This window comes from Amblyomma maculatum, chromosome 1, assembly GCF_055883805.1.
Source record: "Amblyomma maculatum isolate TAMU_Amacu chromosome 1, ASM5588380v1, whole genome shotgun sequence".
NCBI classification, from domain to species: Eukaryota; Metazoa; Arthropoda; class Arachnida; order Ixodida; family Ixodidae; genus Amblyomma; species Amblyomma maculatum.
Window position 1 is genome coordinate 235,164,797 of NC_139344.1, and position 27,382 is coordinate 235,192,178.

Consider the following 27,382-nt stretch of genomic DNA (forward strand, 5'->3'; position numbering starts at 1 on the left):
ATGAACCGACCTCCGAAGGCCGCTGCTGGCCACATCCAGTTAAGGGAAGATTTCAAGCAGGAGTTACTGACCGCTCTTGCGGCGATCAGAAGGGAACCAGCAACTGAAGACAGCCCTCAGGCTGCGCAGGATTGCTGCCCTGGAGCGTCCGTTGAGCTAGGCCGCAAGCAGGCCCTATCGGTCGTGTCTGCCACCTCCTGTCGATGCCACAAATTCGATGATAAACACCTGCACGTCACCATCCTGTGCCCGTGTGCTCGGGCGACCACTACCGACAGAGCGACGCAGGTATACACAAACGTGCTACTCCAGTGGCCCATAAATATGTTTCTGTGACTTTTGCGCACGAGCGGAGCAGCTGCACTTACCGTTTCTTCTGTACATCTCAATTTTTGTTCTTAATCGCCTCCTTGTCTGTCGTTTTTTTCCCTGCGCAGACTGATCGCATACCCAGAGACGACAACCAGAGGTGCAGCTCGCGGGCTGTTGGGACAGTCGCAGAGCAGCTTCAGGCGTCCAATCAGTGGTGGTTCAACCGAACACGCACGAACCAGCTTGCAGCGAGTGTTCCCAATGGCACCTTCATGAATCCTCTTCAACAATCCGGGACGGGAAATGGTGGTGAGTAGCATTCACCGTTACTCATCGACATGGTGAGTAGCACAATAGTGTGCATATAGAAGACAAGAAGAAGCGTGCCTTTTACGCCGAGTTAGATAATATTGCAAGTTTAGATACCCTTATACTTCTGTAATGATGCCCACGAACTGCGCGAACGTTAGTACCTATCAAGGGGACACTTCGGAGGACATCGATTAAAACCTCAGCATCCGCATTTTGCTGGCCGGAATTACTTCCAATGCGAGTGTGAAATTGCCATGTCTCACGGCCTCCTTAGAGCATAGTTTCTGTGGCCGGTAGAAACGTCGCTTCAACATGTGCTTCCCATTACGGGATATTCACTGCTCGTAAAGAGGTCAGTATAGAGAATCAATAATAAGAGCACTAGTGTTAGTACTTATGTACGAATCAATTAGAAATAAAACACCAGTTGCGAAAGGTCGATCCAAATGTGGAACTGCGCCGAATGCGTCAAGTGCCAAATAATAGAATGATGACAAATTCCGGCGGCATCGCCGTAACAACGCGTGGACCCGTCAGGTATTTCCCGGGTCTCGGCTGCAGCCGGCGGTCTCTCCTTGTAGCCGGAGCTTCATTGTTCACTTGAATTATCTCGCGCACACCATACAGAACTGGAAACTCCCACTGAAAATATTTCGTTAAGGAATGTATTTCTTGAGAGGGTAGCTTGGGGGGGGGGGGGGGGGGATCCGTTATGTCAGACTTCCTTCGTACAAAATTTAATGCCTGCTGGAAAGTGTTGTTCTAATAATTAAGCAACTCATGCTGCAGAATAAGTCGCGTAAGGCAAGCACCATGATTAATTTGCCTTAGCGAGCTTAACGTACCCTTGTACTATGCCCTTTTGGCTATTTTGTATTCTGTCTGCATCAATGGCCTTGTCGGGCCTCCACATCGAAGGCGGTTGGGATTTCAAACGTTGTACCACTGGCGAGATATCGCTCTCTAATAACACCGTCGCTTGCGGTGCGATGCCAAATTATCTCAAACAGCGTCAGTGTCTACAACATCTGCAGTGAGTCAAGTAGTACCGTGCGTGCGTATGTCTGTGCGTATGTCTGCGAGGGTGTGCGTGTAATTCTGCCTGTTTGGGGTGTGTGTGTAATTCAGCTATTGAATTTGGTGGTACGACGCATGCATCTTATCGAGCAGTGCAAGAATATTTTTCAATTCTCCCCTAATCTCTAAGTAGTCGGTTTGCATTTCATCTTTTCAAGCTTCCTGTGATGGTTCCAGTCAATTCTAATGCAAGCAATGCAAGCTGCAAAAATATTGTCCTTACTGTAGTCAGTTATGGCTGATTAAATCCAGATCCAATCCAGATTAAATCCAGTCCAGAGAAATGCTCACCTTTTTGCGGTGTAGAAAATTCGATCTGCCTTTTTTGCAGCTACCTTATTAGTTTTCATATATGCGAGCTGGGGATGACTTTTCGTTAACCGGGCTGGAAACGCTTTGTGGTAAAAACTCCAGGTGGTCAGAAATGATCTGGAACCTTCACTGCTCAGCTTTCAACAGCGCACGCAATTTTTTACAAAGTTTAACCCATACCTCACCAAAATCTCTCCAAGAAGACCAATATTAAACATGTGCAACGCATGTCTCTTAAACCGAGTGCATTATGTATTAATGAACAATAATATTAGATTCCGCACCCGGTTGTAACGAGCAAAATCAAGAAAGTCCGGTCAACAGCATTCAGTCTTCGTTATTTACCCACTTTTCAGGTGGCGCCGGTTAATGGTAGACATCACCTGATATATTGAGTGTCCAGTTATATGGAATGCCCTACTGCTGGATTTATATTAGTTAAAAAAGGCATACTGTATTTCTGCTGCGATGTAGTGGTCCCATCCTGCTGAGCGCACAATAAGGAACCCATTGACTAGTTAACAGACGTCGAACAAAGCGCAGAAATGTTTTTTTACATATATATATATATATATATATATATATATATATATATATATATATATATATATATATATATATATATATATATATATATATATTCCTGCTGAGCGCAAAATAAGGAACCCATTGACTAGTTAACAGACGTCGAACAAAGCGCAGAAATCTTTTTTTACACATATATATATATATATTCCCGCGAGCCCTTCGTCGCCAAGCTTCCCATTTTACGATCCGGGGTGGTCTGCTGTATCGCAAAAGCTATCGCCCGGATGGTCGCAAATGGCTCTTGGTCATGCCCCGCCATCTTCGCACAGAAAGTTGTGTCCATCATCATCATCATCATCATCAGCCTGATTATACCCACTGCAGGGCGAAGGCCTCTCCCATATTTCTCCACTTAACCCGGTTCTGTGCTAGCTGCATCCACTTGAACCCTGCTAACTTCTTAATCTCATCCGCCCACCTAACTTTCTGCCGCCCCCTGCTACGCTTTCCTTCTCTTGGAATCCAGTTTGTTATCCTCAGCGACCATCGGTTATCCTCTTTTCGCACTACATGTCCTGCCCATGTTCATTTCTTCCTCTTAATTTCTACTAGAATGTCGGTAACTTGAGTTATTTCTCTGACCCACTCTGCACGCTTTCTATCTCTTAATGTTACCCCTACCATTTTTCGTTCCATAGCCCTCTGGGTTGTCCTCAACTTAAGTAGAACTCTCTTGGTTAGCCTCCACGTTTCAGCCCCATAGGTGAATACGATTGGGATGGAGCGCATTTGGCAAGCACTCGCAGAATATGACTAGCAGCTTACCGGTGTCGCTCAAGAGGAAAGTATACAACAGTTGCATCTTGCCTGTACTCACCTATGGGTCCATCACCATGCCGACCCGCAAAGCGCACATGCTGGCCTGTTGAAGACATACGAGCGTCTTCGCCAGCGGTAATACTGGCGGGGGATGTACAACTTTGTCCGCCGCTATATTCGGTCCTGTACTGCTTGTCAGCTGCGGAAGACGTCTCCGCGCCCCTCCGCCGGCCCATTACAGCCATTGCCTTGTCCAGCGCGACCCTTTGATCGTGTCGGCATCGACCTCTATGGTCCCCTTCCATCTTCCACATCAGGGAACTGATGGATAATAGTCGCCATGGATCACCTCACTCGCTACGCGGAGACTGCAGCCCTGCCTACGGCTAGTGCTCGTGACGTCGCCTCCTTCATCCTGCGTCACTTCGATCTACGTCACGGGGCCCTTTGTGTACTTCTTAGTGACCGCGGCCGCGTCTTCCTATCTCAAGTGGTCAGCGAGCTGTTGGAAGCTTGCCAAACAATACATCGAACCACCACAGCTTACCGTCCTCAAACCAACTGCCTCACAGAGAGGTTTAACCGAACGCTTGGTGACATGCTCGCCTTGTACGTTTGTTCTGACGCGTCTAATTGGGATCAGGTGCTTCCATACATCACCTATGCCTATAACCCAGCGTCTCAGGCAACGACTGGAGTTTCCTCATTCTTTCTCCTATACGGTCGTGAGCCTTCCTGTCTACTGGACACCATACTTCCTTACCACCCCGACAGTTCAGAGTACACTTCTCTTTCCGCTGTTGCCCGTAATGCTGAGCAGTGCCGTCAGCTGGCGCGGTCATTCTCGTCGGACATTCAATACCTTCGCCGACATGAGAGCGATCACGGCAAGCCCGCTGCTGACTTTCCTACCAACACCCTCGTTTGGCTCTGTGTTCCGGCTGATTCAAAATTCTCTGCAAAGTATATTGGCCCTTATCGTGTATTAGAGCGTACATCACCAGTTAACTAAGTCGTGGAGCCGGCAACGCCTGCTTCAGACCACCGCCGCCGCGGGCGAGAAGTTGTTCACGTCAGTCGACTTAAGCCATACTATAGTGCTCTAGAATATTGGGCAGTGTGACGACCGGCGCCGGAGAGAGGGCCGCTTTTGCGATGACAGGAACCGACGTCCGCGAGAGGGCGCGACGTGGAACAGGGGTGCCACGTTCGCCGCTCGGCGCGTAGCGGCCGCGGGGATAGCGGGGGTTCTCTTTGGAGCTATTTTCACACGCTACGGAATTGGTGCGATATTTAATAAAGGGGCTACTTATTACAAGTGCCTAAACTCATCCCTGCCATTCCATTACGTTTATCTGGAGACGCCGTGCTCGCTTGGGCAGTCCTACGAAGCAGCGCGATGTTTGAATCGCTATTTCAAACTCTTTCAACATTTCTTCCTGCGGACAGCCATAAATCGTCAAGATAAGCTTGTACTTAATGTTTTCAACGAAGCGTGGTGTTTTGCATTCGTTCTTCCAGTAAGGGAATAAAGGCTACTTCCGAGGAGCGCTATTAATACGCGGAGTAAAACAGTATACATGCGAATCAAAGCTTGTGCTTCGTAAGGCCTTTTAGGAACAGCTTATTTTTTACGAACCTTATTTACGAACACCTGCTTACAATTTGCAGCTCGTGCTTATTAATACATAACAACGTTTATCTTAAATCGTGAGTAATCTGTAATATCTCTTTAATAGGGGTTCTTTATGCGCCCTAATCACCGCTTATAGAAATTACAAATACAGTGTGCGAGCAAAACACATTTATTTATTACCGTTCTAATTTAAAGCACTGCGGTATTTACCGGAAAAATGAAAAAAAAAAAAAAAAGGAACGTTTACGCGACTCAAGCATTTATTCTCTGCTCGTGATTAACAAATACATATATCGCGGATATTTGTTTACGTGCCGCTCACCAAAGGGTGAACCAGCTGTTAAGATTTAAAAAAAAGTCAAGTACCAGCTAGGGCAGTACTTCAGATAAAATATGAAAAATTAAACCTGTCAATACGTGTACGAGGGAGTACGTTGGGCACTTGAGAGCGGACGCTTTACTGGCAACAAATGGTACAGAGCAAAATAACAAAAACACGTATAATTGCGCCTCGTATTGGCAGATATTATGCAGTTCTTGGCGCGCACCGAGAGAAAACGGAAAAATGCGAAAACGGTGACGGGCACCAAATGCACATGCAAATAATATGCCGAATTCAGATGCGGACATTAATGCGTGTTTATTCTTCGAGTGTGTGGTATGAAATGTGAGTAATCGACTGGATATACTCGCCAACTACTGCTTGCCGGACTATAATCAGACTACTCGCCGCGGGTGCTCTTTGCAGAACTAATCAGGCTATAATTGTTAACAAGGTGAATATTACATGTGGAATACTTCCAAGGAAATTCAATTATTTTCCCTTTGAGAACTCCTGTCGTGGTTCGCTTACTTCGCAAAGAGCGAAGCCGCAGAAACACATGAAATTTCATTACTTCAAGTGTGAGCTTTCTGGTGCTCTAAGTAGGTTAGATGAAGGTTTAAAAATCTGAAGTGCAAAGGCGTCTAAAAGGATCGCACGCCCGAGCCAACGTTTTGGGTAAATTGCGACTATAGCTTGGAGCCTATGGCGCAGTTTTTGTTCGTGGCGAAAAACCGTGCCGGCCTCACAACCTCTCTCTCGCTGAAGGATTATGTAGCGGAAGCGAATTAGGCGTACACTGTAGCCTCTGCGTCCTCTATTTTCCGTCGTTCTTTCTTTTCAAAGCTATTCTTTTTTTTTTTTTTTCATTTTATATGTGCACCAAAACAGGACTAGAGCGATCTTCTGGGGTCAATGACTTACATATTACCGGTTGCTTGAGCACGCTGAATAAAAACTACTTCGAAAGAAAACATTTTCTCGAGCAATTAAGTCATTGTCAAACTATATATAATGCATTGAGATTAAATGTCTTAAGTATAGCGCGCATCTCTGGGTACTTAAAGCTACCCGTTACAACAATGTTCCAACTAATGAAAATAAAATAAAATGGTTTGTTCTTATATTAGTGTACAGTTTTACAAAGTTATTGACTTAAATTTCGACGCTTATATCTACGCGTTCGATTGCAGCCTTTTTGTGCACTGCTTTCTTCTTAATTCCCAGGCCTTCATTTGGTTCTTAAGCTTGATTCTTTCCCTTTTTTTTATTGCCTGTCATATTTCTCCATTTTTCTTCATCTTTAGCTGCCTGCTTCCTTCTCCGTCGTGCGTTTGCCGCGCCGCACGACAATTCCAAACTTTTATTCACATTCCCGCGGTCGCTCTTTTCACGGCGCTGCGTGCCTTTCACCAACCCCTTAACCCCTTTCTCCCTCCCTCGACACGTTTCTTTTCTTTTTTTTTTTCATTGCATCCTTTACTTCCCACTTCTTCCACCTTTCCTGACCCACTGTGTTCCATTATTTAGTAGCCGTTTACCTGGTGTAGTGTCGTTCGTTTTTCATGTCTTTACCTCTATGCGGGGTAGTCCACATTTAATTCATTCGAACTGAATGCCGACTTCTCTTGTGGCTTCAGGGGACCTACTGTAGTCGGCATAGTTCGCGCGTGAAACAACGGAATATACTATTTTAACTGTTTTGATAATTGGGTTACTGTGGCCAGTTTTAGTCAGCGCTCGAACACACATGTTGCATGTTTGACTTCTTCATACATCCTGTCTCTACGCTGCCCTCTTTTCAAAATGAGTACATTTCTGAACGTCAATTAGGTGCTTCAGGAATGCTAAAGCAAGCTGCAGGGCGAGTTACGCGTGGTGTAAGAGTCTGACATTTGTACGCCCTCTCCAAGCTGTTTTCTTCGGAGCCCAGCTCCTGTTATGTTGCTTCCGCGAGGTGGTGCCGACGGCCAAAAGGGAAAATAAATTAGGTGATTGTTAACAGTAGTGAGCCCGATTAACCGGCATATTTATCAAACCTTGTCGCGAACAGCTCGAGAAGACGCACAAGCAAACAAAAACGTACAGTGCGCGCGGTATCCACCCTACTGCACAGCGCGCATACGCGGGCGCCCGGACGGCTGACACACCAGTTGCTGGTGGCGCCCTCTGCGCTGCGGCGCCTCCGACATCGCAAAAGCGGCCCCCCGCTCCCATGCATTTCGCGGCGCGGTCGACACACTGCCCAATCTTCTAGAGCACTATAGCCATACTACGACCCCCTTGTGATACCCTCGTCCTAAGTCGCCGGGATGGCTCCCTCTTTCCGCCGGGGCAATTGTAAGGAAGAAGATGATACAGCGCCGGAGACGGCGACCGGTGACACAAGGCAATCGTAGAGCGAGGCACAATATCGTCCGAACAAGAGGGTCCGAGCTCTCAGTGCGCACGCCAGCTGATCGGCGTCTTCATCGTCGTTAGCTTCGGCGCTGTATCATCTGTATGTATATATATATATATATATATATATATATATATATATATATATATATATATATATATATATATATATATATATATATATGAAGGAAAGAAGCTAACAGTCGGCGAGGCCAAGGAAAGCATTGGGGATTGTTATTTTGTCTTTTTTTTAAATTTTTACTTGGATGATCACATAAATTAGTAATGCAATCTGGTTAGGGGAAAGATGATTAAACACAAAGTAGAAGAAAAAACAACGTGCCGATGGTGGGAACCGAACCCACGACCTCCGAATATCGCGTCCGGTGCTGTTCCAACTGAGCTGTATCGGCCGCTGACCCCCTGCTACTTTCTTGGGTATTAATGTTGTCTGCATACGAACCTTGAGAGTGTTCACCAGCGCAACCCTCAACCATAGCGGCGGACGTAGAACGTCCTGTGTTACCGCCAACGTCACGTAGAACGTGAACAAGAGCGAGGGTGAAAGCTGTGCTAGAACCCTCTTACGCTACCTAGGGCCTCAAGACTGCCAGAACCGAGACCCCCGTAAGCTACAATGAGTTAAATCAAGGGGAAATGAGGGTGCTCGTTGTAATACATGAAGGAAAGAAGCTAACAGTCGGCGAGGCCAAGGAAAGCATTGGGGATTGTATTTTGTCTTTTTTTTTTATTTTAATTTTAATTTTAATTTAGGGGAAAGATGATTAAACACAAAGTAGAAGAAAAAACAACGTGCCGATGGTGGGAACCAAACCCACGACCTCCGAATATCGCGTCCGGTGCTCTTCCAACTGAGCTACATCGGCCGCTGTCCCCCCTGCTACTTTCTTGGGTATTAATGTTGTCTATATACGAACCTTGAGAGTGTTCATCAGCGCCACCCTCAACCATAGCGACGGACGTAGAACGTCCTGCGTTACCGCCAACGTCACGTTCTACGTGACATTCACGTTCTACTTGACGTTGGCGGTAACACAGGACGTTTTACGTCCGAGTTGTGATGGCCCTCTTATGTAGCTGCTTCTAGTAGTTTCACATCTGTCTGCAATCGTTTCATGTGGGGCACTCTCGTGGCCACGTCACGAAATCTAGTAGAGCGAACAGGTGGCTAAGGTGACCTCGAACGTAGTGCCTTGAATGTCTATTTTAAATCTGGGTCAAATTCCTCATCTTCTTATAGCTCTGTTACATCCGCTGACATGAATTAACGCTTCAAGTTGGGCATCTAAATTCATCTATACGTAATCTGATTTGGTGCATAGCATTAAAAAGATTCAAGCATATCACTGTGAAAAAAAAAAAAAAAAGCCTTCTGGAGACTCTACTGAAGACAGAACAATTTTCACAGAATATCACTTCTGGTAACCGATACTAGGAATTAGATACTCACCCTGACTGAATCCTCAACTCAAAGTTTTTGGTATGGTGAGGCGCAACAGAAATATTATTGCGACGACTTTGCTTTTCTTTTTGTCTTTCGATCAGTCATTTACTTCTCGGTACCTTTAAATTAGACATTCTTGGAGTTGGTTCCCACAGGGGCAAATTTCCTGATCGTGCCATGTTACTTCCTGCTTCATAAACTTGCTTCACTACGTAGCGGGAGATACATGGTTGTGGCTCTCGACTACTGAACCGGGGGACCCGGGTTCGATCCCGGCCGCGACGGCCGCATATTGAGGTAGCAGAAATGCAAGGGGGCCATGTACTGTGCGATATCATTGTACTTTAAAGAAACTGAAGCGCCGAAAAGTTTCTGATGTATTCGTCTATGAAGTACCTCATACCCTGAGTTCGTTTTTGTACGTTGATCAGTTTAGTCGTTCAGTCGTGTCCGACTCTTCGCGACCTTATGGACCATGTTACGCCATGCTTTCCGGTCTCTCACTGTCTTCCTAACATCACACAACTTCATATGCGGAGCTTCGAAGATACCATCTAACCACTGCGTTCGCTGCCTACCCCTTCTCCGGTGACCCTCAACCTTTCCCAACATCAAATCTTTCTCCAGCGACTCCTCTCTTCTCATCAGATGACCAGAGTAGCTGAGCTTTAACTTTAGAATTTGACTCTCCAATAAGCAGTCAGGGTTTATGGTCGACAATATCGTCTGATTTGATCTTCTGGCAGTCCAAGGAACTCTGAAGAGTCTCGGCCAGCACCACAATTCAAACGCGTCAATTCTTCGGCGGTTAGACTTCTTCACAGTCCAACTCTCGCATCCATGCATCACAACTGGAAACACCATAGCACGAGTTATACGGATCTTGGTTGGCAGACTAATGTCTCTGCTCTTTACTAGGCGGTCAAGGCTGACCATGGCTCTTTTTCCCATGAAGCAAGCGTCTCCTAATTTCATGGCTGCAGTCTCCTTCCGGGGTAATCTTAGAGCCCAAGAAGATAAAATCTGTCGCAGCTTCCACTTCTTGTTCCTTGATGCTCCAGGACTTGATAGGGCAAGACGCCATGATCTTTGTCTTTTTAATATTCAGTTTAAGCCCAAACTTCTCACACTCTTCTTGTACGCGCATCAGAAGTCTTTTGAGTTCCACTTCACTTTCTGCCATTAAAGTGGTATCATCTGTCTGCATATCTAAGGTTGTTGATACGTTTTCCAGCAATCTTCACTCCAGCTGAAGACTCGTCCAGACCGGCCTTCTTCATGATGCACTCTGCATATAGGTTAAATTGGCAGGGCTACAGTATGCAGCCTTGTCGGAAACCAATCAGTAAGACCATGCCCACTTCTGACTGTGGCCTCTTGCCCTTCATACATGTTCCTGAGGAGAGATAAGGTGAATTGGAACTCCCATCTCTTGGAGAGCTTGCCACAATCTGTTGTGATCTACGCAGTCAAACGCTTTCGCATAATCAATAAAGCAGAAGTAGATGGGTTTCTGGAACTCTCTTGCTTTTCCCATGATCCAGCGAAGGTTGGCAATCTGGTCTCTAGTTCCTCTGCCCTTACGAAACCCAGCTTGCACGTCCGGAAGCTCCCGATCCACATACTGCTGCAGCATTCCTTGGAGGATTCTTAACATCACCTTGCTAGCATGCGAAATAAACGCGATCGTGCGGTAGTTGAAACAATCTTTGGCACTGCCTTTCTTTGGAATGGGGATGTAAACTGACTTCCTCCAATCCTGTGGGCACTGGAGGGTTGTCCAAATCTTCTGACATAATGTATGCAGAGTGTTAACAGCGTCATGGTTGAGGTTGTGAAGCAACTCAGCTGGAATGCCATCAATTCCGCTAGCTTTGTTCTTCGCAAGGCTGGCTAAGGCCCATTAGCACAGAAGCCTCCTTTGATATCTTTGATTGTCTTATACAGAGCTCTGATGTTATTTAATTGGCTGTTGTCCTCAACTGCTTGGCACTGTATGTTCAGGAAGGCATTCTTATCTCTCTTTGCTGTTTCCTGAAAATCCCCATTGAGAACCTTGTATCATTCTCTTTCCCCCATAACTTTTGCCATCCTCCTTCCCTCAGCTATTTGCAAAGCCTCTTCAGATAACCAATTTGCTTCCTTGCATTTCTTTTGCTTTGGAACTACCTTAGTAGCAACTTCTTGCATTATATCACGAATATCAGTCCACATCTCTTCGGGCTCTCTGTCTTCTAGATCTAATTCTTGAAATCGATTCCTCACTTCCACAGCATATTCTGATGGAATTTGATCCAGATCATACCTGAAAGGCCTTCTAGTTTTCTGCGTTTTCCTCAATCGAAGCTTAAATTTGGCAACAAGAAGCTGGTGATCGGAGCCACAACCGGCCCCAGGCCGTGTATTTACTGCTTGTATAGCGCTTCTCCATCTCTGCTGGCAAAGAATATAATCGATCTGATTCCTGTACAGACCGCCCGGTGAAGTCCATGTGTACAGGCGCTTCTTGTGCTGTTGAAAATGAGTATTCGCTATGGTCAGGTTGTTGTCTTGACAAAACTCTACTAGCCTCTGCCCAGCTTCATTTGGCTCATCAAGGTCGAACTTGCCTGTAATTCCGGATATTTCTTCACTTCCCACCTTAGCATTCCAGTTGCCTATGAGAAAAAGGACGTCTGATGATGGAGTGCGGTCTAAAAGGCATTGTAGGTCTGCATAAAGTCTTTCAACTTCAGCTTCTTCAGCAATAGTGGTTGGTGCATAGACGTGGATAACTGTTATGTTGAAAGGGTGACCTTGGATCCGAAGTGAAATCATTCGGTGGTTTCTGGGGTTGTACCCTAGCACTGCTTTGCCCAATCTTCCGTTTACTATGAGAGCGACACCATTCCTTCTCTTGGACTCTTGGACTCGTGTCCACAATAAAAGACATAATGGTCGCCGGAATTAAATTCTCCCATTCCGGTCCACTTGAGCTCGCTGATACCCAAGATATCAATGTTCAATCTGTCCATTTCTCGCTTGACGACCTCCAGTTTACCTTGCGTCATAGATCTTACATTCCATGTTGCTATGTGATATATCTCCTTGCAACATAGGACTTTCCGGTCGCTTCCCGACACATCCACAACTGAGCGTCCTTTTGGCTTTAGCCCAGCCGCTTCATTCGTCCTAGAGCTACTAGGAATCGTCCTTTGTTCATCCCCAGTAACATGGGGGACGCCTTCCAACCTGGGGGGCTCATCATCCAGCGCCATATCATTAATGATATTGTGACTGGCCATAGGGTTTTCTTGGCAGGAAATACTGGAGTGGGTTGCCATTACCTTCTACAGTGAATCACATTTTGTCCGACCTCTCTGCCGTGACCTGTCTACCTTGGGTGGCCCCACATAAGAGATCATGACTTCATCGAGTTTCGCAAGCCCTTCCGCCACGACAAGGCAGTGATCCCTGGAGGGGTTTGAACGTTGAATCCACCTTCAAATCTGCTTACTAACAGGCTTTCAGGCGATTGAATTCTTCTCTTGAACAAAGTTTATAGTGATTAGAGTAATTGGTATCCGCAATGTTCGGGCTTTATTGAGGAAACGCCTTATGAACCATTTTTTAAGAACCGTACGCATAGTATTAATGTTAATTTTACTGATGCACGTCTTTAATCTTTCATGCTTTATTTTTCTATTCTCTGAGCAATCAATTCATTCATTCATTCATTTTTTTCATTGCCTCAATGTAATTGCTATTCATTTACTGTTCACAGCTAAGGCCTGCAAAGCTGAAGCGGAGAGCAGCATGGAGTACATCAGCGAGTAAGTTTCTTAATGTTCAGTATTGCCCATTTATACATTTATAGCATTTATACATTCCAAACTCAAAGGCATAGGAAAAATGATAAACAATTTTTTTTTTATTGCAAAACAGGTTTTGATGTAATAGCTCTCATGATTGCGTTTTTTTTTTCTTCAACTTCCGCCTCTTAAGTAAAATAGTATGTTCAAAATTACTATAAAAAATGAGTACTCTGCAATCAGGGATAGCTTTAAACTCACCATATTCGAGGGTATAAGTGAACGCATCCGGCGACCGATGATGCTGCGTGATGTTCTGCTTCTGAGCGTATTCTTAGTTCTCCCAGCGTTGTTTGCTGCCTCCCAACCATTCGCTGTGTGCAAAGCAGTTTCCTTTCGTCCAGAATCGCTATGGATCTTCTAGAGGTGATTTAATATTTTCTGATTAGGCTGCGGCCTACACTGGCACCCACAAATCGGAGAATGCATCAAACGGCAGCGTTGCCACACAAGTGAAAATCTTCATTTAATGTCTATGCTGCCCTCATAAACTAAGTACCATATTTTCCGGATAGTAGGGCGCACACTATGAACGTTGAAAGCTGAAATTTCTTGTGCGTCGGACTCCATATAAGTTCAGATTTAACATGGCTTATAGTTAAGAGCATTTGCTAGAGAAAATTCCGCCGGGGTCGCACAGTGGGTAAGGCGCTCGACTGCTGTTCCCAAGGATGCGGGATCGAATCCCGGCCTCGGCGGCTGCTTTTCGATGGAGCCGAAAAGCAAGGCTCCCGTGTGCTGTGCATTGTCAGTGCACATTAAAGAACCCCAGGGGGTAAAATTTCCGGAGTCCGCCACTACGGCATCTCTCGTAGCCTGAGTCGGTTTAGGACGTTAAACCCCACAAACCAAACAAAACCATTTGTTGGAATAAAACCCTAGCATGACTCCCGACGACATTTTTCCACGCTACATTACCGAGAAAACCTCGTCCATATATTTGTAGCCATCATAGATAAGGAAGCAACTTCCACTCGCTAAAGCTACTTTATAAGGCTTGTATTTGTTAGCGCAGAGACTAACTTTAGGTCATAAGGCCAAGGGAGGTTATCCCTCGTTCTTTGACTTCTGAAGAAGGAATCTAGAAAGTTGTCTTATTCACAAAAGGAGCCGACTTTAAAGGCGACGAAGACACTGACGAGCATTCCGGTAATATCCGACTTGTTTGACTTATCTTATTCCGACAGCTGCGGAGAAAATGATTACTCTGGAAAAACATTGGGGGAGGGAGACAATTATGTTTCGTCTTTAAGTGCGTGACGCGAGCGCGTTAAACGGCTCCTATTTTCCGGCTTATCTTGCGGTTTCTCGTTGTGGTAGATACACTGGTTTACTCGCTTAATTTGTGCCACTAGTATCCCACACACAGTCATTAGCATAGAGTTGTAAGATACCACATTATATGAAAGATGGAAGATCACCCGGCACAAATATAAAGCACCATTTTAACAAAGCAGCCCTGCAAGGCCTAAAGGCAGCGTTTATAACTTTGGGTCCAAGGGCTTTGGAGGGCTGTATTTCAAGCTAACCCTCCCATCTCAAAGACGAAGCCGGGTTAGTCCCGCCTGCCAGTTTGACCACGTCATGTGATCTTTTCACCTCACACAACTCTGCGGCCAGCCTCTGTACGACTGTAGGATCTGACAGCTAGATACCATGCGCTAAAGCCATGTCTGTGATACATTTTTTTTCACAAAGCTGACAAGTCAACGCCGAATTCTCTTTAGAGCGGGAACTTTAATTTAATCGAGTTAAGAATTACCCCGATCCGAAATTTCTCCGTGTTGAATTGGATGCGGAAAGTAGAACTTAACCTCTGCCTTACAGCCTTGTGGAACGTAAGTAGCGGCTACCAACAGGACTCATAGATTACAATCCGAATTTTTAAAATTGGCTCGTACATGGCGTTCCGTGAATGATCGAGCTCACAGCAGTCAGCTAGGTTAGCCAATGTGGGATGCTTTAATATCAGGGCTGAGGTTGAATGGCTGGAGCTCTAGCATCCAGAGTGGTTTCTTTGTCAAGTTTCTGCATACTTAATGGATACAGATGGAACCGTACAGATACGCCACAGTGCGTTGATTACAACGGACGCAGTCTGAATTGAAGAAACAGTGAGGAAAAGCATTCAGCGATTGAAATTCCACCGCGTATACTCAGGACGGTACCTGATCACCGGAGTAGGAAGACTGGCGCTACGTCGACATAACTGTACTTGAGTAAAATTTCGGGAAAATTCGTGACATACTTTATATATAATATGAGAAAAAATCACACTCAAAAGGGGAAACACGTAACGCATGGAAGACCGCTGTGTTCACTATTTTTTATGTGTTCGTCTACGAATCAAGGCAACCGAACTGTTCTTATTGCGTTTTACATCTATGTGCTTACAGCCAGGACGAAAGCATTTCTTGAGACACTTAAGGCCCCTTACTAGTGACAAGATGAAGCAAGCCTTTAAGGCTGGCTCTATACTGTAGTGCTGACAGAACTCCGCCGACCACATAGTGCAGGACAGCGACTTCGCCCGTGCTGGATTCGAAGGGGGTAGCTCCACTTGGCGGCGATGGAGCTTTCTCGTCTTTATGGCAGAGGGCGTGCGCCACTCTTCATCCTGGAGACAGGGTTGAAGTGGTCGTCGTTGCGCCCCTGCGTTGTCATTTCTACGGCAGGAACTACAGAGAGAACTGAGATGTGTGTGACAGTAAGGCGTGGCGTAGTCAGTTAACGCACTTGGCTGGTGGTCGGAGGGCTAGGAGTTCGATTGCCGGCGGAGAGTTTTTTGTTTGTTTGTTTGTTTGTTTGTTTGCCCCCTAAATGTTGGACAGAACACCGCTGATATCCCACGGCATCTTGTGGACAGATGTTGCAGACAGAGCTCGCCCAAACGATCTTTTCATCATGAGCAAAGTAAGGATTTCGCCTTAATATTGTCATTTAGTGGTAACAAGGCCGTAGACACCAAAAGAAGACCCAGGCTTGATGGTACAGAAATTAACTCTTTATTGGGCTGACTTGTGCCCGCAAAAGAACTAAGCAGCTCGGCGGCGGCGATAGCAAGAATCGTGCTCGTCGATCATCGAACAAAGAATGCCCGTCGCACTCGTCAACGCTCAATTTAAAGGCTGCTCAGAACAATCTAGATAACGTCGCAAACTGCTAGTAGCCCAACCTGGAACATTGTAGAAACATACGGGAGTGATCGGAATCTTTGAGACAGATCTCGGCGCATCATTCGCGACAAACAAAATGATAACGCGTCGTATCGCGACAACGAGCATGAACCAACACGGGATACAGATTTGATAAGTGCGCCAGAATAACGATGAGGCCGCATGCCAGCGGCTGTCGAACAGGAACAAATAAAGGCTTGAACAGTTAGAGGCAATATAGTTACATGTAGAAACTTCACGTATTGACAGTCAAACACGGTGTTAGTGGCGTGTTGATGTCGTGCCTGGTCTTGGGTATGCATCAGTGTACATGCAACCTGTTTCTGCTTAGTAGACACTGATATAGTTCCACAGCGCAACTAAAAATTCCTGCCGTCTGCATGGCCGTTGCTATAAGCATGACGCTATTTGTTTTGCTCATGAATGCAGAGCCACAACAGAACACACCCACCCACCGCGTACGATGGATGCTTAGTTTGCGTGGCTGAGAGGCTTCTAATGTTGTCGCCTTATAAACATTTAATCCTACAGATATCGTATGACCGATGGTCCCCATCAATAGTTGGCCATACAGGCAGCCAGGGTCATGAGGTACTATGTTCTTTTGTAATGTCTGATATGCATAGATCCGTCAAGGGCACGCATTATAACATCGTAACCCTATGGTCGCTAGCGGTATTTTTCTATTTTCGGCGCTTGCTGCTGTCGACGTTTCATAACCCGATGCCGGCTTAGAAACGCAAAAATTGCAGCGGCTGTATGTCCATTCATCTGTGTATGTATGTATGTATGTATGTATGTATGTATGTATGTATGTATGTATGTATGTATGTATGTATGTATGTATGTATGTATGTATGTATGTATGTATGTATGTATGTATGTATGTATGTATGTATGTATGTATGTATGTATGTATGTATGTATGTATGTATGTATGTATGCATGCATGCATGCATGCATGTATGTATGTATGTATGTATGTATGTATGTATGTATGTATGTATGTATGTATGTATGTATGTATGTATGTACGCACGCACGCACGCACGCACGTACGTACGTACGTATGTACGTAATGTAGCGCTATCATCCTGCAACACGTATCGTACTGTGCGCAGGTCTCAGTGGAGCCCATCGCACCTCGTAACCAGTTCCTACGAAAACCCGCGGTTGTCGCGAGCCGAGAGGAGGCGCAGAGTTCATGAGGCGCTAGCCCGCGTGAGGGACACGCTGTTCGAGGCGCTCCGAGACACGCCGCGAGCCATGGCTGCCACGTCCAGGACCGGCATATTCGAAACCGTGTTTCCCAGCGTGCCTACCTCGCCATCTCCTCCACCACCTACGGCCCAGCCGCTCCCCTCAATCAGCCGGGTATGCGAACTTGTGCGGTGAAAACGCGTCTATTGTGTCATTTTCTGGTGACACTTGTTCAGATAGTTCGAGAGCCGGTTAGATAGATAAACATCGGAACACCCTTCGAATTAAGGTGACCAGCGCTATCTACTCGTAAATTGACTAGACCGTTTTATCTATATTTATTATTTATATCTGAAGCCGGTTGGCTTTTTCTCGTTCGAGATAATTTTTTTTTTGTTCAATCTAGATTACTTTTATTTCGTGACCCTTCCTGCACTTTCCTCCTCTTTCACACTCACAGAAGTCCTCTGTTTCGTCCTACTGATTATGTGGTAATTTTTGTTTCACTATTCCAAAGACCTAAGGTACTAGAACAGTAGCTATATATTCTTTGATATGTAGCCTTACAGTCTACCAGAATATTGCCACGTGCCTAGCGCCGCGCGACAGCCGTGCTTGGTGCCGACGACGACGAAGCGGTTGTTGACACGAGCGGCGCGCTGGTGCTGGACTCTGTGATCGGAACTACAAGCCGACCTTATTCTCGGGTCCTCGGCTACGTGTACCTTCACGGCTCCCTGTGACTTGAGTCGTGACAATATGTTTGATGTTTTTACAACGTTGATTTATGCTAAGCAAATATGAACTTCCACCGGCTTCTATATTGCCTAATTCAGCCACATGAATCAACAGTTTCCGTGCGGCTATCGTTCTTTCGAGCAATGTATTCATGCAGCGATTCGTTCCCATCTTTTGCTAAACTTAGCACTTTATTATTATTATTATTTTTTTTGCGGGCAGTACTTTATATTTGCGAGAGCTCTTTCCTCGGTTGCTGCTTGCGTTGCCTGCCGTAGACAGGTTTGTAGCGATTTTCTTCTATCGCGTGTCTGCATTTGTGCGCTAAATGCCTGAAGACTATGGCTGCCTGCCGCATCACTTTTTCAGTCCTTCCTCACAAGTTATCCTCCTGTGTGCTCCTCATGCCTCAAACGGCGACTAGCGGATACCCCTACACTGTTTCACTTGATGTGTGGACCTAATCTTCTCATCGTTCCATGGTTAATTTCAAGTCCCTGTTGCGTACCGGATTTTAAGCACACCACCTGGCTCGCATAAATTGGCGCCAGGATCATTGCACCCTTCTACAATTCTCATATAATTTCATAATTCCTTTATCTCCATAGTTAGCTATGATTGACTGCAGCCGCGTTCGTCTTTCGTTGTATTCAGGTGTTCTTCCTTTGTGTTTATTTTCCCTCTTTGCTCATCCGCGACACTAAAATGAAGTCAACGAATTAGGGAGAGCTGGAACGAATTAGCTGAAATGTACGAGGAAATTCCTGTAATGTTTAATTACATAAAATTTTAGTAAATATTATTATGAACTTGCCGCCATTTTCTCGAATCCAAGCCCACCGCATGTCACCCGGGCATGCAACACATATTACACATACGGTCATTGGTACCAAGTATGATAGAAGGGCGCCTATAAAGGCGTTCGAGTGTATATGACTTGCTAACATACGTTTAGAATGTGTACTTATGCTCGAGTTATAATTATAGGACTGTAAATACATTAAACAAGAATTAAAGTAAGTCTAAATTTGCAGAACGATAGAGCAGTTGATAAAGGATCTTTTCGATATACTCTTAAAGCGAAGCTTAAGCGTCCTCTAAATTTTTTTATACTTGGTGTTTCAGAGAACTTTGGAAAAACCACCCAAAATTTAGGAAGTTAGACTTAGGATGAAAATATTTTGATATACTTTTGTCAGAGTATTACACCATAACAACGGAAAGCCAAACACGAGGCAATCTCGAATAATACCAAAGAAACAGAAGTAATATAAGCAAATAGGGACATCTACAACAAATCATCTATAATCAAGGATGCAATTACGCACGTTCTTACATATTACAAAACGCCCGCGGGAACATGAGAGAGCTCTACAAGTAATCATGTTATGACTCTGGAACACAACTGCAATTAACGCCAGTCATAGTTGTAAGTTAACATGCAATCTCAGCCAACTCGTTCTGAAGCAAAACTTCACTACCTCGTGTACCAGCCAATGTTATCCTGGCAGGCTGCTTGACCTTCAAGTCTGAGGTCGCAGTGTGGCAAAGTAGCTTGAACCTGATGCCACCTCTGGCGTACCACCACTTCACCTTTGACCTTCACATTTTACGGCAAATAGAGCATCACGTGTTCCCTCCTGTAGTTGAGGTGTCCTCGAGTCCATAGCCTTGGCAATTTAATCGCTGCAATGTCAAGTCTACCCATGAGTAAACTAAGCCTAACAAAGCAAAACCAAGCAAGATGACGCGTTCGCTTCACCTGACTATGGATTTAACTGCGATAAACCTCGGCCATTTTTGTGGTCTTTCTTCCTTCCTTCCTTTCTTTCTTTCTTTCTTTCTTTCTTTCTTTCTTTCTTTCTTTCTTTCTTTCTTTCTTTCTTTCTTTCTTTCTTTCTTTCTTTCTTTCTTTCTTTCTTTCTTCCTCCCTTCCTTCCTTCCTTTCTTTCTTTCTTTCTTTCTTTCTTTCTTTCTTTCTTTCTTTCTTTCTTTCTTTCTTTCTTTCTTTCTTTCTTTCTTTCTTTCTTTCTTTCTTTCTTTCTTTCTTTCTTTCTTTCTTTCTTTCTTTCTTTCTTTCAGGTTTCCTTCCAAGTGTCGACAAAATGCACAACGCTGTCGCGGCATAGTTTAGAAGACATTTTGATATTAATTTGCTGCATTTCAAAGTATATTCCGTCATTTGCCTTTTAAAAGAGTTACGCATTTCAGATTATATTAGAATAAAAACTTTCTAGAGTGACCATAGTTGATAATGAACAAATTACTTCTACGCGTACGGTGTTCTAGCCTACTGTTCCACATATTTTTATGTCGTAACGCATACCGGCTGTCTGGTCGTCTCTATCTGCCATGGTAACAACGCTTGTGCCATGCCATTTTATTTTTAAATGCAGGTGATTCTTCAGGCCTGCTGAAATATATTCGTAGTTGGCAACACCTTTAAAGTTTGTAAAATGGGAGTCCATATTTATATTTAGACTCGCTTGCTATCAGTCGAATACATTTCTTTTGCAGAACATGTAGTTTTATTGCAAGAATGCATTTAACGGCTACATTTCACCTCCTACTAACCATCACGGATTCGTGCACCTCAGTTGGCCCTCCCGAGGTCACGCACAGTTGCTATCAGGGGATTTTAAGCAATTTTCGTGTGTTGTTGTAGGAAGCAACACTTCAGAATAATCCGTGGTGAAGAAGTGCTTATCCTTGAATAAGCTTTTTAATTAACTCCTTCCAATAACGACATTGCGAAGGTACAAGATTGTTAGTCTCGGAAACCTTCCAGCCCGGCGCCATGAATTGCTACTAGCGGTCACCTATGGGAATAGTAGCGCCATCTGGCGCAGCCAATGCGTCCGTCATTTTGTTTGAATTGTCTTAATATTACCACTAGGACCCCGCCGGGGTGGCGCAGTAGTTACGGCGCTCGACTACTGTTCCCAAGGGCGCAGGATCGAATTCCGGCATCGGCGGCCGCTTTTCGATAGAGGCGAAAAGCAAGGCGTCCGTCTGCTAAGCGGTGTCAGTGCACGTAAAGAACCCCAGGTGGTCGAAATTTCCGAAGTCCTCCACTACGGGGTCTCTCATAGCTTAAGTTGCCTTGGGACGTTAAACCCCACAAACCAAACCAAGTACCGCTATGCGCCCCATGTCCAAAACGTAGCCGTATACTGCGCCAATCAAGCCCTCGTGTTTGAACGACCTTTTTTTTCTCTCTCTTTTGCATATCCCGCTTGTCAACTGACACGTGTGTTGCTAAGACGCTATGAGCTATGTTTATTATTAATAACCCACCTCAACCGCAATCATAAGTGTATATATTATTGATTAGAACTTTGCACAAGTCGAAGTAACCAGTATAAACTATGCGTGTTACGTCTTTTTCGCATGACTTTTGCTTGAGCAAAACTAAGCTTCCTCACAATCGGTACCTTGTTCATGCGAACAGAACATGGGCCAGCACGCATGCCTTCCTCCACGTGAATAATCTAGGTGTACCACGATTATACCGGCATATTTTCTACATTACCCTTGCATGTGCTGCCCCGTAATATGATGCAGTAGTATAAGCTAGAGAGAATCCATCGCTTAATAGATTTCGTCTAAACCAAGCTGGCAAAATAAACCTTGACTCTGCCAACAATGCAGCGCTCTCAGTCGTTATCGTAAGGTTTTCTTGAAGCCATCGCATCCAATTTTGTGACCTTGGGAAGGCAGTTTCGGTCCGTGACTCTCTTGTCACCTTCGTCAGTCATGTCATGACGTGGTCTTCAGGGGTGAGCAGTCTTTTGCAGAAGTGTTCGCTTTCCGCAAGATGCTTCCTACCTCTCCTCTCATCAGGCGCACTGGTGTGTTTAAGAAGCTCTGACGAGGTCAGCAGTGAAATGCAGATCGGCGCAGATGCATACGCGGCAACAAAGAGACGCTTGCTGAGAAGAGCATATATCAGAAGCAGCGACCTCGCCGCAGTGGCTCAACGGCTGAGCTGCCCGGCTACCGAACCGAAGGGCCCATTTTTAACCCGCAACGGCGGCTGCTGCGTTGCTGCGTTTCCTTGTAGGCGAAAAGGAAATGCGCCCGTGTGGCCTGCGATGGACGTTAAAAATCCCCTGGTGGTCGAAACTACTCCGTAGCCCGCCGCTATGGCACCTTTTGCTCTCGTCCCACTTTTACTCTCACCTTCCTCCTTTTTTCCTACGGCACGGTACCGGAGTGCACGGAGGTGCGACAGATACAACGCCTTTCCTTTTCTGTCAACTAATCTTAAATTTCAATTAGAAACGCGTTAACCCAGTTCACACGATGAAAGAACCGTCTGTAGGGAGAATGGGGTGAAGGGTGGCTGATCCTGGCCCTGATGGGGCTGGAACACGTAGGTTACCGCCGCTTGCGGCAGGGACTAGCCTGCCACCGAATTTTATCTGTTATAGGCCGTCACTGCACCCGCCACTGCTTCGATGGTGGACGACGGTTGTTGCGGCGCGTGTCTTTCTCTCCCGCTTCTTTTTATTTCTTCTCTATTTTCTCTTCTGTCTGCACGAGGCAGTGGCTCAGCCAGTAGCATGCCAGCGCGTTTTCTTTTCCTTCTTCCTATAGCCACAACAACAACTCCAACTGTCCGTGGCCTGAGGACAACGTCACCCGACGTCCCTAGCTTCGCCTCATTCACGAGCCGCAGACTAGGCTTTCTACGAAGCTTCAGACGAAACATTTAGACGAGGCTTCGGTCGAGGCTCCGGGAGGATGACGGCGCCGACGGAAGACTCTGCTTTTGTTTCCGTGCTCGCCCTCTGTTCTAACCTTTCTCTACTCAATGTCTCAAGCCATCGCTAAGGTTTTAAGCAAAGAGCACGACCACTTACCTCTAGCGGCATTTAGTTAATTTAGTCAGAAGCCCAAGCGCTGAACACTTTAACCTTCGTGATATGAGTTAACTGTATAAATAACATGGCGACATTATTATTGTTAGGAGGGGCCAAGCCGAAATACAGAATACGAGGTGATGACCGGGCGAGTGATTTAATATCTGTAGGCCAACCTCGAGCTGACCGTTCCGCGCCACTGCCCATTTCTTCATTTTTTATTCCATAACAAAATTCTCAGAAGCAACCTCATATTTTATAACTCGAGAAATTCCTGTGTTAGGCTTAGACTATTAGAACTGTTGCAATATTGAGACTAACAAGGAAATATCAGGGACAATTATGTAAGCGCTGTTCGACTCTGGCAGAATGTGGCAGTGAAGAAAACCTTAACGAAAACCTGCAATTTTCTTTTATGCATTTGTGAATGCGCCGCAGGTTGAAACCAGTGGCGATTCCTCTGCCATCATGAACTCGACCCTGGACTCTATCGCCGATGAAGGAGAGGGCATTGATGCGCGCTCCGATGCTCGACGCATGATCATCAGCGAGGAGATGACGACAATCTTCGCGCACATCGAGTCGCGCTGGACAGAAATGTGCGATCAGATCCGTATGGATCTGAACAGCAGGTTAGTATGATCCTAAGGAGCAGAGCAGCACTAGAGAGGACGCTTTTGGGTTTAGGTCAAACAACTGACAAAAGTTTTGTTGTTTTCAGAACCGTCCCTTTTCTAGCTAGAGTACAAGGCGTCCTTAATAATGGTTATATACCTCTGTTATTGTGAAGACGTAAAGGTAAAATTATTTCAGTACAGAGAAGGAATGAAATTCGGTGTTATCAGTTTCAAGCAGCGAGAGCTAGCGCTTCAGTGCATCGAGTATGAGCCTCACACAACTTATCAACAGTTATGTGCAGCCAATCCAGTACTCCTACCGGCCCATAAGAGTTGTGGTAATATATTTTCATAAGGATTACAACAGTTCTCACAAATTTAAGTCAAGGTACGACACGAGCTATAAAATTTGAGGCTATAAAAGTAGTTTTTGAGTATATATGTCTATGAATCGCCTAGGTAAGCGGTACCACAAGGCGTAATGTGCTTACCGATTCGGATCGTGCCTAGAACGAACAGAATGTTCCAGCCCTTGAAAGTCTGCGGTTGACGTTTGTGTTCATGATCTGCGCGAAGATTGAGATTACTCAGAGGTGCTCACTTGTTACAAATTTGAAATATCCAATGTTCCAATATCCATTCTCCCTTTTCGGCGCATGCTACTTCGCCACCTGTGTTTCGGCTTTTATCGTGCAGGCCGGCATTGCACTTGCCGCCAGCTCGGTCGCGCACTATGCCGGTTGCAAAGCACGTCTTTTTCTTTATTTCCTTATTTATTTATTTATTTTATGTATTTATTTGTCTTTTTATTTATTTATTTATTTCTTTGCATTTTTATTTATTTATTTATTTATTTATTTATTTATTTATTTATTTATTTATTTATTTATTTATTTATTTATTTAACTGTCAATTCTCTGTCGGCACGAGGCAGTGATAGTGGCTCAGTTATAACCTTGCTGGCAGGCCTCTGCATTTTCGTCTTTTCTTCCCGACAGTCGAAACAAGCTCAGTCTCACCAAGGCTGAGATGCGTGCCGGTCCGAGTGCGCCAATGCATCAGCGCATGCGTCAAGCTGATGTGTAGCCATTCTTAACAGATCTTACGCTCGGATAACAAGTTTTGAGCGGGATAAAGCTACTCGCATTGTTCTTTTTTTCCTCTTTTAGTTTTCTTGTTTCGCTTTCTTGCCTCTTTATGTGCATATATTCCCGTTTAGCTGTTTTCTTCCGGTCTGCTTTGCCGTATGCATATTGCGGAGAGCTTTACCATTGTTATTTAACTTCTGAATGTATTTCGCGTTTTATCCAGTGATGTACACATTCTGATATATTTCTTCTTGCAGTTCTTCTATCGCTTACTTGCCTGATATATTGCGTTCTATAAACCCCCTTACAATAAAGCACTGTGAACGCCCTAAGAACTATTACTTTATTTTTTGTGTAATGGTAAATTCGCAAGTAGTTCTCTTTGCCGACGGAAACAATTGCGGGGCTTTAGGGAGCTCCAGCGCCATCTTTTCCTTTTAGCGAGCATTACTCCCCTTGAAACTGTGCACTATATTTTCGGCATTTTTCCTCGTACTTAAATGAGACCGCTAGAGTGGTAGCAAAATCTGCTATCAGCTAGTAACACGAGTCCAGCTGAAAATCGCATTTGAATTCATTCAGGTTAAGTCGATACTATCACCATGAGTCATTTTTGCCCTACAGAATAATATACAAAATGGGAAAATTAGGTACACTTAAATATACGCCATAATAATAGTTGCATGGTTTAACTAAAGTATCAGCCTTCTTTTTATCACGGCTCTTTTAGGGGCCATTGTTTGCGTTACTGCAACCAATGCGGCTACGTACAAATGCAGGCGAAGTATAACTCCTTCCTTGAGAACATGTGTATAGGTAAAGCGCTGGCATTTCTAGAGCTTTATTATCGAACAACTAAGAAACTGTGTGCAATATTAAAAGTTCGCAGGGTCTTCATTTAGCTCACAAAGTAGGCGCGCCATCTTTCTGCCCCGAGACAGGTACGACCAGTTCCTCGAAGACTGCCGCACCTGTCTGAGGATCGAACAAGGCAGCTGCGAGCGTGACCAGTTGCGCCACGAAATGACCGATGCTCGGTGCGAGTTGATCGCCGAGATGAAGGACGAGTTCCGCGCGGCCTGCGAGGCTTTCGAAGAGTGGCGCGAGCGGTACCTGCAGATGGAGCTGCAGACGTCCTGCACATCGCTACACCAGGGAGACCGGTTTCGTGTCCTGGCCGCAGTGCTCCGTTTGGAGATCCTGGACAGCCTGCCGGACCTCGCGACACGCACCCGGGAGCGCGCCGCCGCACTGTGGAAGGAACTAGTCGAGCTCTGGGGGCCCAACGTTGATGCGCTGTTCAACGAAGAGCTGTAGTGTACTACGAAAAACAGCGCTCTTCTCTCCAAACTGGTCTAGAGTGTTTCTATTGTGCTGTTGCGCTTATCCGCAATGCCCTCCAGAGTGGATATGGGTGCGAGTGATGGCGTACCAAGAGTTTTTCAATCACAGCAGTTCGAAACCTCGGAAGCATATGGCTTTAAAGTCTAATATATTTCTTTTTGCTACTGCTTTTTAATTAGTTTTGTTCGTCATTTAGGTGTGGATTTGTCAACAAACTGTTCTTGAGCACCCGAATTTTGAGCAATCACAAGAGCAAATTTTTTTACATGGGACCTATGGGGAGCTCTGACGCTACTGTACTTTCTGCAGGGACCGTCCTATAAGGGCCACATTATGCAGTACACAACATTAAGAAGTGTGGCGCGGGTACAGTTTGCAGTACGCGCACTCCCGGCGCATATAGCATTTAATGAAAACCAGAGAATTTAAGCGGAATTTAAAAATATTGCCGTGCTTCTCTGTGTGGAGAAAAACATTTGCAGAGATCATACAGAGGTTCACGGAGTGGTAAAATAGACGTGGAAAGCGAAAAGCCAACCAATCCAGGCAGATATGCATATACGACTAACGGCTAACTGAAGCTGGCTCCCCTGAGTTGGTCTTAATGCCAGTGGCAGAAGCACTTCTGAAGATGAAAAGAGCAGGAGTGAAATGGCGAAAAAAGAAAGGCCTGTTGGAGTTTCATTGGCCAAGTTGCTCACGGCCTGAGAAATGTGGAAAACCGGTTTAATGTACCGCTGCTATTTTCTTTCTCTCCCCTCCCCCCCCTGTCCTCTTCCCGGAAGCTTGTCCAGCTAAGCCGTCGGATAACGTGCAAAAACCAAAAGGTCGGCTGTCACAAGAGGCATTGACAGCGGTTCGCTAAGTGCACCACCAGCGTCGTCTATGGAATTCCATTGTCTCGTTGAAAATCATATATACTGGACAGTCGGGACGTTGCGTGAAGGACTGAATTAAGTAATATGCAAAATACAGTGAAAAATACAGTGAGTGTGAGCGACAAGGGCGTTTTGCAATCTAGGTCTTGCACCAGCTGTGTACCTCGGTGCCGCAGCAGACATCGGGCGGCTCATAAAACTCTAGAAGCATTTTATATATAAAAACAGGTTCGAACTGTGTCCGTGACACGTCGGTCTTTATGAGGCTGAACAAACATTTCTATCACGCCTCCTTTGATAGAGTGGTGCTGTTCTCCTGATGTCTTGTACGCGCAAGCATCAGCCGAGAAGGCTATGTATGTATGTATGTATGTATGTATGTATGTATGTATGTATGTATGTATGTATGTATGTATGTATGTATGTATGTATGTATGTATGT

General features: G+C 45.3%; 1 protein-coding gene across 1 annotated transcript; it reads left to right on the forward strand.

Moving 5' to 3' along the window:
• On the forward strand, positions 1 to 26,035 carry LOC146205926 (uncharacterized). The gene is made up of 6 exons (XM_084608240.1): positions 1 to 288; positions 438 to 621; positions 12,947 to 12,995; positions 17,332 to 17,584; positions 23,452 to 23,645; positions 25,660 to 26,035. The coding sequence occupies exons 1-6, from the start codon at positions 1 to 3 to the stop codon at positions 26,033 to 26,035; spliced, it is 1,344 nt and encodes a 447-aa protein (XP_084464366.1).
• The last annotated feature ends 1,347 nt before the right edge of the window (positions 26,036 to 27,382 follow it).

Excerpts from the sequence above, each read along its gene's own strand:
- LOC146205926 (XM_084608240.1), top strand. The coding sequence starts at position 1 with ATGAACCGACCTCCGAAGGCCGCTGCTGGCCACATCCAGTTAAGGGAA. Across the intron at positions 289-437 it reads CTACCGACAGAGCGACGCAG|ACTGATCGCATACCCAGAGA; the intron begins GTATACACAAAC and ends TTCCCTGCGCAG. Across the intron at positions 622-12,946 it reads ATCCGGGACGGGAAATGGTG|CTAAGGCCTGCAAAGCTGAA; the intron begins GTGAGTAGCATT and ends TACTGTTCACAG.